Genomic DNA, 14,118 nt, shown 5'->3' on the forward strand with positions numbered 1-14,118 from the left:
AGTGAGCTAGGCTTTTTTTTTTTTTTTCAACAATTGATTCAACTTTCCTCTTTCCCCAAACAAGTAGCCTCAGATCATTTTAAGATCCTCTATCCCTCTTCCTAACCCTTCCCACCCACTATCCCAGTCTCGTGGGAGGAACTCTGTAGATCAGTGTTTCTAAGACATTATTCTCAGGACCTAGCCAATACCTCCAGTGTATGTGTGTATATATTTTTAAAAATAAATTTTTTTTGGTTGTAGTTGGACATAGTACCTTTATTTTATTTGTTTATTTTTATGTGGTGTTGAGGATTGAACCCAGTGCCTCGCACATGCTAGGTGAGCCACAATGCCAGCCCCGGTACCTCTAGTATATTTTACTTTACCTTCTTAGGACTTCAATAGACAGGCCCCTGAAGTTCTTATTGTAAGTCAACTTTTTATCCAGGATGGTATTTACAAAGAATATTATTTTGTGGTTCTTTTCTGTTTCTTTTAATAACTGTGCTAGAGTTCTGTAAGTGCTTACTGTTAAAAATTGACTCTGGTGTATTCAGTTTGCATTTCACATCTACTTCTGAAGTTGCCTTTCAAGCTTGAAGTGGGATTTTTTTTCAGATGTCTTTAAGATGTTATTTGGGTTATTTCACTAATGTTCCTTTTAAATATATATGGTAGTATATCACAAAGCTTTAATGTTCACATGGGTAACATGTAAATGTCAAATGGGAGACTAAATGATAGTACATTTTTGTAAGAACAAAACATCTGGATTATATTCTGAGCTATTATTTCTGGGCCAAAATCTCCTAACAGTCATTAAAAACTCCTCTTTGGACCTCAGCCTGGGGGTCATTTCCATAAAAATGTAGCATATATCAGGAAAAATATCAGAAAGAACAAAATACAGCTCTATTATTATTCAGAACTATAATGTACTTGAATTTGGAATGCCCAATATAAATCTAGTAGGTATATCTTAAATGCAAAAGAAGAATTTTTCCTATAAAAGGAAAGCACTTCAGGGCCTATTGTATGCACTGGGGATATAGAAGAGAGTAAAACACACAAAATTAGTTTTTCTTAAAGTTTACTATAGTGGAATGAGGTAGACCCTAGATAAGTAAAATGTTGTATGTCCCATAGTGACCAGTGCTTCAGAGGAAAAATAAAGCAAGGTAAAGAGTTAGAAGAGTTTCAGTGGTGGCAGTGGGCAGTGACAGTTGCAGTTGGCTTGCAGTTTTGAATAAATAGGTAGCAGGCCAAGAAATAACTGGCAAAGTAACATTTAAGCTAAGAGCCCAAAGTGAGGACAGCCTAAGTCATATGGGAATCAGAAGTGTGTTCCTGTCAAAGAGGTGGGATTGTGCATGTTCAGAAACAATAGGCTTATGTTGATGAAGTAGAGTAAACCAGGGATATGATATGGAAGGTGATAAGGTGGACATGAGAAAAGACTAGCTAGTATGCTGTAAAGGACTTTTGCTTTCAGTCTGGTGAGAAGCCATTGAATATTTTTTGATGAGAAGACTGACATTTTTTTCTTTATGTTTAGATAGCACTTTAAACTACCATAATGTGAATAATACATAGAAGGGGCAATTACAATAGTTGAGCAATGAATGAACTTTTTTTTTTTTTGTGATGATGTAATAAAAATACAAATGTCTGCTTATTGGGGGGGGGAAAACACAAGCATGAAAAGAGTTAATGATCCATGCTCAAAATTTCATGGCTAGTTTGAATGTGGGCTTGATTGACACTACTAGAATTCCTTGAGTTACTTATTTTGCTTTTAAAGCCAGAAAGAGGCTACTTTAGTACAGCTTAAATACTGTTTTTCAAAATAGATGATCAACTTAGGAACTTATACTCCTCGTGGTATCCCAGTTGAAAAATAGAAACTGCTTTAAACAGAATTTATATAAATGATGGACTAGGAATGGATTCATACTGAATTATTGGGTATCTCAGTTATGTTTGAAGTTAATATACTATCCTACAAAGTCTCATTATTAGCACACTGGTCCGACTCTAAATATCATCTCTTGTTTTTGTCGTCTCTATTATCAGTTTAATAATCTAAGAGTTGAGATCTGTGATGCTTTTAGTGTGATATTATTATTATTGTTGTTTTCTTTTCTTAGTTCAAAAGAAATAGAGGACTTTCAATCAATTGAGTCATTTGGTAGCCAGCAGATGAATCTCAGTATTGGTGATGATAGCACTGGTAGCTGGTCCAATTTAAGTTTTGAGGATGAACACCAGGATGAAAGCAGCAGTTTTCATCATCTGAGTGAAAGGTAACTAAAATTTTGTGTACATTGTGTAAAATTTTGTGTTATAAATGCTGTAAATTTACACTAAGTATTATTTAAAAACTCTAAATTTGGAAATACGCTATTACTTTCAAAATGTGTTTTATTATTTACAACATGTTTATAAAGGTTTCTGATACTTATTAAATACAATACTTAGCTGAGCTATTGTTCTTTGGTTATGTCAATAATGTCAATAGTTAATTTGAATATAGATATTTGATTTTCTTGCCTTTTAAACTTTTCCTAAACTTTTCAGTAATATATTTTCTTTTTCACTTTAAAAAGGATAGGGTTTTTGTTTCCCCCCCCATTAGAGGTTAGGAAAAGGGACAGTTATCTGTAAAAGGCATGAATATGGCTGTAATTTTGTTTATATTAGTTAATATATTTTTGCAGGGAAGGGTAAGCTGTTACTGCTGTTAGGAATAAAGTCACAAAGCATATGCATACTTGAAAGACTGAATATACATAAACCCATTATAAAAATGTTTTTTATATATTGACATTTGCTTCATATATAACTTTTCTTAGTTAACATTGTTCTTAACAGTCTTTGAAATATTTTCTTAATTATGGTAATTGTTTCTTATATTCTTACCTCTATCTAAAAGTATCCTGACCTATAAATTCCCATAAAATTTCTATCCACATTAGCTGATAATTAGCAATAATAAATATTGTGCAGTGCTGAATCTGGGGAGTGGGAGGAGTTCTCAACATTCTTACTCTATGTGGGAAGGACCCTGAAAGGCTTCTTTGAAATTGACTTACTAGGAAGGTGGAAGGAAGAACCAGAGAAGGATCAGAGAAGGGATCAGGTAGCATAAGAAGAGTCAATGGCCTTTCACCTGTTAAGACGCTGCATCTCAAGAGTATTTTGTTAGCTACTTGCATTAGCCACTATTAAAATTTTTTTAAAGTATATAATTTGTCATAGTTTCTTAAAAGAAATAATTTATTTCTTAAAATCCAGATCCAAAAAGATAGTCTTTAAAACTGGCAGAAGCAGATGGAGCAATGTTATAAATCATCGTTTGCCCTTTTCCATAACTTTATCTAGAATAGAATATTAACATTTTATTTCTTTCCTCTTGTCTTTGAGAAACACAAGCTTCTAGGATTTCCATGTGGGTTGACATGGTTGCTTAGGAAATTCTGGTGTTAAAATAGGAGAGCTATTATGACTTGTGCTACTGTAAACACTGATGTGGCTGTGTCACTATAGTATGCTGATTTTAAACCCTTTGCAAAAATACTGAGGAGTAGGATAGCTGGATCAAATGATGGTTTTATTTCTAGTTTTTTGAGGAATCTTCATGCTGCTTTCCAGGGTGTGTGTACCAATTTTCAGTCCCACCAGCAATGTATGAGTTTACGCTTTTCTCCACATCCTTGCCAACATTTATTGTTACTTTTATTCTTAGTAGTTGCCATTTTGACTGGAGTGAGATGAAGTCTCAGTGTAGTTTTAATTAGCATTTTTCTTAATTGCTAGAGATGTTAAACATTTTTTCATATATTTGTTGACCATTTGTATTTCTTTTGAGAAATATCTGTTTAGTTCCTTAGCCCATTTATTGATTGGGTTATTTGTTTTTTGGTGTTAAGTTTTTTGAGTCCTTTATATTCTGGATATTAATGCGTTATCTGAGGAGCAAGTAGCGAAGATTTTTCTCCCATTTTGTAGGCTGTCTCTTCACACGCTTGATTGTTTTCCTTTGCTGTGAAGAAGCTCTTTAATTTGATGCCATCCCACTTATTGATTTTACTTCTTACACTTTAGGAGTCTTGTTAAGGAAGTCACTTCCTGAGCTGACATGTTGGAATATTGGACCTACATTTTCTTGTAGTAAGTGTGGGGTTTCATTGGAATTCCTAGGTCTTTGATCCACATAGAGTTGAGTTTTGTGCAGGGTGAGAGATAGGGGTTAAATTTCATTCTGCTACATATGGATTTCCAGTTTTCCCAGTACCATTTGCTAAAAAGGCTATCTCTTTTCTAACATACATTTTTTGCACCTTTGCCTAGTATGAGATAACTTTATTTATGTGAGTTTGGCTCTGTATCTTCTTTTCTATTCCATTGATCTTCATGCCTGTTTTGGTGCCAGTACTGTGTTGTTTTTGTTCCTATACCTCTGTAGTATCATTTGACGTCCCATAATATAAAGTCTCCTGCTTCAGTGTTAGTGCTAAGGATTGCTTTGGCTATTCTGGGTCTCTTATTTTTCCAAATGAATTTCAAGCATTTTCTATTTCTGTGAAGAATGTTATTGGAATTTTGATGGGAATTACATTGAATCTATGTAGTGCTTTTGGTAGTATGGCAGTTTTGACAATATTACTTTGGCCTATCCAAGAACATGGGAATTCTTTCCATCTTCTAAGGTCTTTTTCAATTTTTTTTAGAGTTCTGTAGTTTTCATTGGAGAGGTTCTTCGCCTATTTTGTTAGATCAATTCCCAAGGGGTTTTTCCTTTTTTTTTTTTTTTTTTTTGAGGCTATTGTGAATAGGATAGTTTTCCTAATTTTTTAAAGCAGATTCATCATTGGAGTAGGCACATGATTGATTTTTGTCTGTTAATTTTTAATCCTGCTACTTTGTTGAATTCATTTATGAGCTCTAAAACTCTTCTGGTGGAGAAGTTTGGGTCTTCTAAATATAGGATTATATCATTGGCAGATAGAGATAATTTTAGAAGCAGAGTTAGCTAAGTTATGGAGCCAACTTAGGGGCCCTTCAACAAATGAATGGATAAAGAAAATGTGTTATATATACACAGTGGAGTATTACTTGACCATAAAGAAGAATGACTATGGCATTTGCTGGTAAATGGATGAAACTGGAGAGTATCCTGCTAAGTGAAATAAGATAGTCTCCCAAAGTCAAAGATAGATTGTTTTCTACTATATGTGGAAGTTAATCCACAAAGGTCAGGGGGATTAAAAAAAAAAAAATCAGTGGAGTAGACAAAGGGGAGTGGGGGGAAGGGAGGAAGAAGAAGAGATGGAATAAGGAGAGATAGTTAAATGTATATGACCTAACATTCTTATGTACATATATGAATATTCCACAGTGAATCTCACTAGCATGTACATAAACAAAACACTAATTAAAAACAATACAACTGTAAGTAAGTAACAGAAAGATCTGTAGAGTACAGGTAAGGTAACAGGGGATGGGAGGAAGGAAGGGGAAGTACTAGGGACCGAATTAGAACAAATTATATTCCATGCTTTTATAATTATTTTATATTACATAATTATAATTCAAATGAGTTCTATTGTCATTGATCTACAATAACCAATTTTAAAAAACTAAAAAAATAAAAAATAGAACTATTGTATGAAAGATGATATGTCAAGAGCTTTGTAATGTTTTGAACAACCAATAAAAAAATAAAAATAAAAATATATTATTATATTTAAAAAAAAAAAAAGAACTATTGGTGGAGGCTAGTGGCCCTAAGAGGATTTATACCCAGTAGAACAACTCTGTGCAAAGAAGTTAACTATGTAATTTAATGAGAAGAGGGAGTATTCTACCAGTTTTATCCTTTATTTTATCTTCTTTAGCATTAGTTCGTCAATCCTGTAGAATATTCATTTGTGGATGGCTCATAAACAAGGATGAAAAGATAATCCCACTAATGAAATTAAGACTGAGTCAGGCTGATGTTAAAATAATTATACTTAACAAGAGTAAATACATTTAGGTTCCAAAATTAATTATTTGAACTCATATAGGGAGTAAGTCTGGCTTTATAGTATTTTGTCAAAAAAAGGGCTATGTTTCAATTGACCACATTATTAAAACTAATAACATTATTATTAAAACTAATAATGATTTTATTTGGTATTAAGATTTGGGAAAAAGAAAAAGATTGTGGGGCTCATCCTGGGTTGGTGGTGTGCTTGCTGGACATAATTTCCAGGGCCTCACCTTCAGAGATTGATTTATTAGGTCAGTAGAGAGTCCTGAAAATCTACTTGCTTGATAAGTCTCTTAGATGATTTCATTGGAATCTAAAGATAGATTGCTTTACATTTTGTATCTTTTGGTGACATTTGCTCTATGTGCTGTTCCTTTATATACAGAGATCAAGATGGGAGATAAACACTTTGCACTTTCACTCTAGGTAGAAAATAAATGACAACAAATTAAAGAAACAGTAATTTCAGGTTTGCATATGTGTTTAGGAGGATTGTATTATTATTTAGTAAGAGAACTGGTCTGTAATCTCAAATATTTCAAGTGGTTTGTGATTGTTACAAGTTATGTGTTACACTAGTTAAGAGATGGGGCTGAACTTGCAGAATTCTTGAAATATTTTGTATGAGATGTGATAGAATTAATAGTAGACTTCCTATGACTGAAAGCCACAATTAAGAGTTTTGTACTTGACTACCATTGGTATGAGAGTGTAAGTATGCTGGTTCTAGACAAAGGAAATATGAAAAGGCAGAAAAGGAAATGATGGAAGTGATAATTGTTTCAAGAATGAAATAGTCTATTATGTGAAGATTTTTTTTTCCCCATTGTTGGGATGGAGGGTGATCATATCTTCCAGCTTACTCAGGCCAGTTCTGGTTTATTTCTCCTGTTTTGGTATAATTTTTAATGGTATCTTCTTACATTTTCAAGTACCCAAGTTAGATGAAAAATTATATTGTCATCGTAGTTAGAAGTAGTCTTTTATAAATAACTGATCTTAAGGCAGACCCATTTTGAGGAGCAAAAGGGTGGAGGAGATGAGGTGACAGAGATTTTGAAGTTTAAGTCTTTACATTATTTAGTTGTTACTTGTTTTCATGTTCATCTAATGCTTATGGTGGTAGATTTTTATTTTAATTAAATGGAGAAAGCATTATTGTTATTAGGCTATGAATAAGAATTTTAATTTAGTAACTTGTTTTTGTTTAATAATACTATTGATAGATGTAAGTACAATTTTTGAAATCATTAATTTTCTCTTTCTCTGGCACACAGCTGTTTGTCCATTCTATATTTCTATATTTTCTCATTTTTAGTTTGTCTGTCAACAGACTGCATGGATAAGACTCTTGGTTGTTTTAATGGTTTTATAATAGAGTTATATTTGTTTGAACGTATGTTAAAATACTGCTCAGTTTTAACTTTTGTTCTGTAATATATTATGGTTTGTGACAATTTGATGCTATTAGTATGAATATAGATAGGTAAATTATTTGAGATTGATTGGAAACTGTTAGAACTTTAAGTAATCATCCTTTTTTGGTAACCTTGTCAATATTTACTGATGCACATGTAATGATTTAATGTTAATTTCTTTAGAAGCAAAATTTCATTTTTGTATTAATATTTATTTTTATAATTGCCTAGCCTAATATCAGGAGATATAGCCGCTTATCACTGCAAACTAATGTGCTTACTAATTATTTTAATAATTAGGAATGATTAGAATTTTTAAAAAATTGCATGTTGAAGGTTTTAATCTGAAAAATTGAATTTAATTTTGTTTCTGAACATTGTTGCTTTTTTTAAAAAAATTGCTTTGCTGCAGTTATAGAATATAGTTGCTTTCTTCTTCTTTTGGTTAGGTAGTGTAAGAATTTATCTGAATGTGGTATCAGTGACTGGTGAATCAGACAAGTGTGATTAAGCCTTGATTATTCTAGCTTTATTCTGAAGAAAATGTGTGTTATTTGCCACCTACTGAATTACACATAATGTAAAAAATAAAGGTAATTGACATAATAAGAATATTTTAAAACTAGAAAACAACATCTATTTGAGACTATGTTTTGGTTTATTCATTCTGTCTCCTCCATATTCCTCACCCAAACTTGTAGTAAGCCAGTAGTTTAACTCTATTTAAAAAATTGAAAGAATCTTAATCTTGTTTGTTTTCTTTTTAAACTATGCAAACTGAAAAGTATTACCTTTTTACAAATTATATCCTAAGATTAGCAATAAAAATTAATTTCATCATCCATTTATTTCCTGTCTTGAAAATCATTCTATTGTCTTTGTTTGCAAAATAATTGTAAGCTTAGAATAATTTACGTGATGTATGGAGGAAAAAGAAAAAAACTTTTGAGTCTCTGATCCTGTCAGGTACTCTTTAGAGTAGCAGTGATGACCTCTCGTCCGCTCAGTGGATGGATGCTACTCTACTGTGGCAGCTTCAGGACATGCACAATTATCAAGGACAGAAGCTGTTCCAAGGAAAACCAAGGTGGTCTTAACTATTCACTACTAGTTCAGCTCTGTTCTTTTCTTCCTCCGGCAGTAATGGTAACAGCAGTAGCTGGAGCAGTCTTGGTTTAGAAGGAGATTTGTATGAGGACAATTTATCCTTTCCAACATCAGACAGGTTGGTCCAGTCTAGAAACTTAAAAACTGATGAGTCTTTCACCACTAATGCATGATGTCATATTCTTAAAGAGAATGTGGGTTACAGTACCAGTATTTATCAACCTGCTTTTCTCCTGTATTTTGACATGATTCTGCTTGATAAATTTACATCTAATGAAACAATTCAACTATGCTAAGACATGACTGACATCTAATTGCAAAATGTGTGACTGTGTGCATGTGTTTCTCTGCTTGCTATTTTTCATTCTACCAATTATTATTTCATTAAAAAGAGCTTGCTTCCTACAGGATTTCTGTTGGCTTTTCTTTTTTCTTTTTTTTTTTGTATGTAGTTTTATTTTATACATAATGAAAGCATAGAAAAATGTTTTTATTGTGTTAAAAATATATGTAAGTGGCACCAATAGAAGTGCTAATTTTTTATTATTTATGAATTCTATAATATTCAAATGCCATATTATCTAAAATCAAATTAGAATAGTTTAGCTTTAAATTATTTAAAATTCAATTTTATTAAGAAATTACTTGGCTCTAAACATAATGGTAAGTTAGGACTTCTTGGTTATTGATAACTTTAGGCATCATTTGCAGTTCAAATTTTAACATGAAATGATGTGAGAAGCAATGCTTCCTTTTTTAGTCATTTCTCCCCTTTCCAAATTGTCATATGTCCTATTGTAACATTCATTTCTTACATTTCCAAGAAGTAGTTTATTAATTATTAATTAAGCCCCCCCTTTTTTTTAAATGCTGCTATTTTCTTCAAAAAGTGATGGAGAAGATGAGAAAGATGAAGATCATGAGGACAATGTAGAAGGTAACTGACAGTTTGTTTTTTCAAAGAGTTTGCTTGTTTTTTGTATAAGATTTCCTGGAGGAGTCTTTTACAGTTTGTATTTGTGCATCTTCATCAGATACTTTGTCTGGATTTAGGGGTTTTTTTTTTGTGTGTGTGTGTGTGTGGTGCTGGGGATTGAACCTGTGAGGCAAGCACTCTACCTACTGAGTTATGTCCCCAGCCCCTGGTATAGGTCCTTTTGAAAAGTTTGTATTGTTTGGTTGCCACTAGTAAAGTACTCATTGGTGTTAAGACTGGACTATTTTTAAAGAATTATTCAATTATTTGAGAAGAAATATATGATAATCTCTCCACATTGTTGTCATTTTCAAAATATAAAGATCTAAAATCCTTATGTTATAATTTGGTATAATTATGGCATATTACTCTCATAGTATTTTCCTTCCAAACTGGTAATTTTTAGAACTAATGTTTCATGCCAGACTGGCATGAATAAGTAAAAGTGAAAAGATACTTCTAAGTGACTCGGTAATTATTTATTCTTTAATTCCAGTTCTATACTCATGCATATGTATATGAGAGGAAAATATTAAAGCCTTCCTTAATGAATATAGTTCCACATATCTCAATACTAGATGTCATTGGCTTTTAATCCTTAATTCATATATTAGAATGCCTTGTGAATCTAGAAAATTTTCACATTGAAATGGAGTTTATGTTGTATTCAGATAATTGTTTAATTTTGCCCCCAAATCTTATTTTTCCTGAAAAATGAAAATACTAATAACATCTTCTATAGAGTAGCACATATAAATAAAATATATTTATGCTGTTTGAACCAGTGGATTTTTGTTCTTTCTTTAGAAGTAGGCAAACTGAGAAAATGCTGAAAAGAATTTCTTGAAATGTACTTTATAAAACTGTTGAGTTTCCAATCAGTTTTATCTTCAAGTGTCTTTGGGAAAGTTACATCCCTTTTTTAACCTAAAATCATCATATTTAAGATTATTATTAATTTTATTGTCTTTTGTGTATTAGACATTCTTCCTATAGGAAGTCTAGAAAGTTTTTCTCATCAAATATAAAGTCAGCATAGAACAGTATTTTTAGAATTAGCAATAGGCTAGGTAATGCTTGCTTTATTTTTGTTTACTAAAAATGTATTGGCTTTGTCTATAAAAGTTGTGTACTTTTTCCCAAGTAACACCTGTGAGCAGAATTATTCCAAAGACTATATATACATGGTATAAATGCATGTGGTAAGTATTTCTCAGTATTGCATAACTAACTTTACTGAAGAATTATTAGGCAGAAAGAGATAGAAGTTTATATAAATATGAATTTCATTTTAAAAATTTTCTTTTGACACCACCCAGACTGTTTTGGATTTCTTTTGTGAGTAGGTAGAAATAAGAAGGTTAATTATATGCAAGTTAGTCATTACTCAGCTTTTAAGATTATCATAGGTATTTCTCATTACATAGAAAGTTATAGCTAACTTTTTCAAATTTGTTAAAGGACATATTTCTCTGGATTTACAGAAAGATTAAAAATTTTGGAAATCCTAAGGCAACAAACCTTTGTGTTAAAAACCTAATTGTCATTAAACAAGAAAATAAACTTGAGAGCAGCACCTTTTTTTATATTAGGCTATACCAGAAAATTTCATGGTCTGGCTTTTGGGATTTAAGTGGTTACATATGACATCTCCCACCCACTTCACAAACACTATTTTGCCTAAAGAATGAAGTGATTGAGTGTGGAGCCACATTGCCAGTGTTCATATCCTGGCTTAGTCATTTTACATTGTAAGAGTCTGGATCTCTCTTGGCCTGAAAACTTACTTTTACCTGTAAAATAAAGGTGATGATACTTCATAGGGTGTTTGTGAGGATTAAAGGAGTTTATATATAAAAAAAATTTAGAATAGTACTTAGGATATAATATGTTATATCACGGTTTGCTGCTTTTCTTTCAGATTGTTTCTGTTTCATGTTTATTTTGATTGCAATGATAGCTTTATTTTCTCTCCTTTTACCTGTGAGTCATAATTTGACATAAATTATGACATATATAGTATTTGAATTCAGTACCTTACAATAGTATTTCACATTTGTGCTGTCACTAAAAGATCAAAGTTATTCCTTTGTTTTAGCATCATTTTTCCCTTTCAGAGAAATATTTTTTTGATAGTATGGTACGGATAAGAAAAGCATTCATTGAAATATATTTGTATATACTTGGAAACCAAAGTATTATGAGTTGAATTGATGAATTTCACTTCATATTGTTTAAATGTATTAGGTTTGGAGCAAGATGGAAAGATTCTGCTAATCACAAACATTGACATGGAGCCATGCACAGTGGACCCCCAGTTGAGGATTATTCTTCAGTGGCTTGTTGCTTCTGAGGCTGAAGTTGCGGAGCTTTATTTTCATGATTCTTCAAAGAAGGAGTTTGTATTAGTAAGTACTTACCTTATGAAGTGGTTGTGAGGATACATTTGACAGTATATAATGTTCTTGTCATCTTGTTAGTCTAGTAAGATACCTGTTGGCAAAGTGATTATATGCTTAGGCTGTGGAGTCGGCAGTTTGGGTTCAGGTGTCAGTTCTGCTACTTTCCAGCAATATAACTGTGGGGAAATTAACCAGTCTAATTTTCAGTTTCCTTAGTTGCACTATGGAAATTTAAGTATGGAATCTACCTTACAGGGTTTGCAAAATTTTAATATAATAACTGTAAAAAGCAAAATGCTTAGCTTCATGCTGGGCATGCACTAAGTTCTCCAACTAACATGCCATTGATAGGCATTTTATGGGTTCCTATGAAAGATTGAGTTATTCTCTGTATTTGATTCATAATTATTCTTAATAATTAATAAGATTCTTTCTCTGATAATCTAGTTTCCCGAGTATTCATTTTCAAAAGCCAATAAAATTTTAAATAAGATATTTTTATTGAGTGTTTAGTATGTGCTAAGCACTTGTTCATCAAGATTTTCTGTTTACAGTCTTAAGGACTTTTTTCCCTCCATAATTGTCTTTATTGAAAACTTTGGTGAAATATGATATATCAAGAACTATGTAATGTTTTGAACAACCAACATTTAAAAAAAATAGAAAACTTTGGTTTAATTTTATAGGGTGTAAAATAGTCTAGTGAATAACCAAGTTAGGTGGATCAATAATAACAAAAACGGAATACTCCAGTTACTCTTATTTTCTGATTCAGAATTTAGGAGGATATTGTTGAGAAAGAAGTATTTGAGAAGACATTATATACATACTTTTTTTATGTGTGTATTTTGTCATAATTTTTACTTACAGTAGACTTTTTCAGTGTAGGTTTCTGTTTGGAGCAGAAAGAGAAAATAGGATAGAAAGGAGTGCTCAGGAGATGAATTATCAAGGGGAAAGTATGGGTAGGAGAATTGTTAGAACTGAGCAGGTAGGCATACATTTTTTAAAAAGCTGAAGCAGTTAAGAGGCAAGTACAGAATATCTTTGATGATAATGAGGATAATAGAAATACTTTATTTTGTGTCTTTATGCATGATATACTAGTAATTCTGATATTTACACTGTTAAGTAGAACAAACAAACATTATTACCATAAGCATAAATAGAAAAAGAGATAATCATATAGAAACAAAAAATATAAAAGTCCACTTACATAAGTGAAAAAGATAAAATAGATCAATATTAAGAACTTTTTTGTGCTTAAAAGGACACTTATCAACAAAGTGAAAAGACAACTCACAGAATGGAAAAAAATTTGCAAATTATATGTCTGATAACAGTCTTTACCTACATATATACAGAATTCTTATAACTTAATAAAAAAAAGGCAGATAATCCAATTAATAAATGGGCAGAGAATCTGAATTATAGTGGCCAAGTATGTGAAAAGATGGTCAGCTTCATTAGCTGTTAGGTAAATAAACACAGATCAAAACCACTGTGAGCTTCCCACCCTGTAGGAGGAATATAATCAGAAAGGTAATAACAAGAATTGGCAAGGATGCAGAGAAATTAGATCCTTCATATATTGATGTGAGAATCTAAAATGATGTAATTGCTTTGGAAAACATCCTGACAGTTCCTCAGAAAATTGAATACAGTTATTATGTTACCCAGCAATTTCTACTACGAGGTGTATGTGCAAGAAAAATGAAAACATACATCCACACAAAAACTTGTGCACAAATGTCCTTAGCAACATAGGTAAAGGGTAGGCATGTCCTAAGTATCCATCAACTGTTGAATTGATAAGTGTGATATATTCACGAATTGGAGCATTATTTGTCAATAAAAAGTAATGAAATAGTGAAACATTTCATTAAACATTTTAGGTAGAACCTTAAAATAATTATGCTAAGTGAAAGAAGATGGTCACAAAAGACCACACATAATTTATGATTCTGTTTATATGAAATACCCAAAGTAGATTAAATCTGCAGAGGCCAAAAATAGATTAGTGGTTGCCTTGGATAGAGGGGGTTAGGAAGAAATGGGGAGTAAGTTCTGACAGGTAGGACTTTCCATTTGATATGATGAGGAAAAATGTTCTAATATTGATTGTGGTGATAGTTGCATTCCTCTTGGTGACTATACTAAACACAATTGTATGTGAATTCTATCTCAATAAAGCTGTTT

General features: G+C 31.8%; 1 protein-coding gene across 7 annotated transcripts in view; it reads left to right on the forward strand.

Moving 5' to 3' along the window:
• The window catches only part of Akap11 (A-kinase anchoring protein 11), a 49,277-nt gene that overhangs the window by 28,985 nt on the left and 6,174 nt on the right, over positions 1–14,118 (forward strand). For 5 of the 7 annotated variants that reach the window (XM_027928929.2, XM_071611477.1, XM_071611475.1 and 2 more), the window contains 4 exons: positions 2,130–2,285; positions 8,576–8,659; positions 9,432–9,478; positions 11,765–11,925. In XM_027928929.2, coding sequence (XP_027784730.2) covers positions 2,130–2,285; positions 8,576–8,659; positions 9,432–9,478; positions 11,765–11,925 — 448 coding nt within the window. Of the gene's footprint in view, positions 1–2,129; positions 2,286–8,575; positions 8,660–9,431; positions 9,479–11,764; positions 11,926–14,118 lie in introns of those variants that run through there. The other 2 variants (XM_071611480.1, XM_071611481.1) reach the window with 2 other exon arrangements.

This window comes from Marmota flaviventris, chromosome 4 (genome assembly GCF_047511675.1).
Source record: "Marmota flaviventris isolate mMarFla1 chromosome 4, mMarFla1.hap1, whole genome shotgun sequence".
NCBI classification, from domain to species: domain Eukaryota; kingdom Metazoa; phylum Chordata; class Mammalia; order Rodentia; family Sciuridae; genus Marmota; species Marmota flaviventris.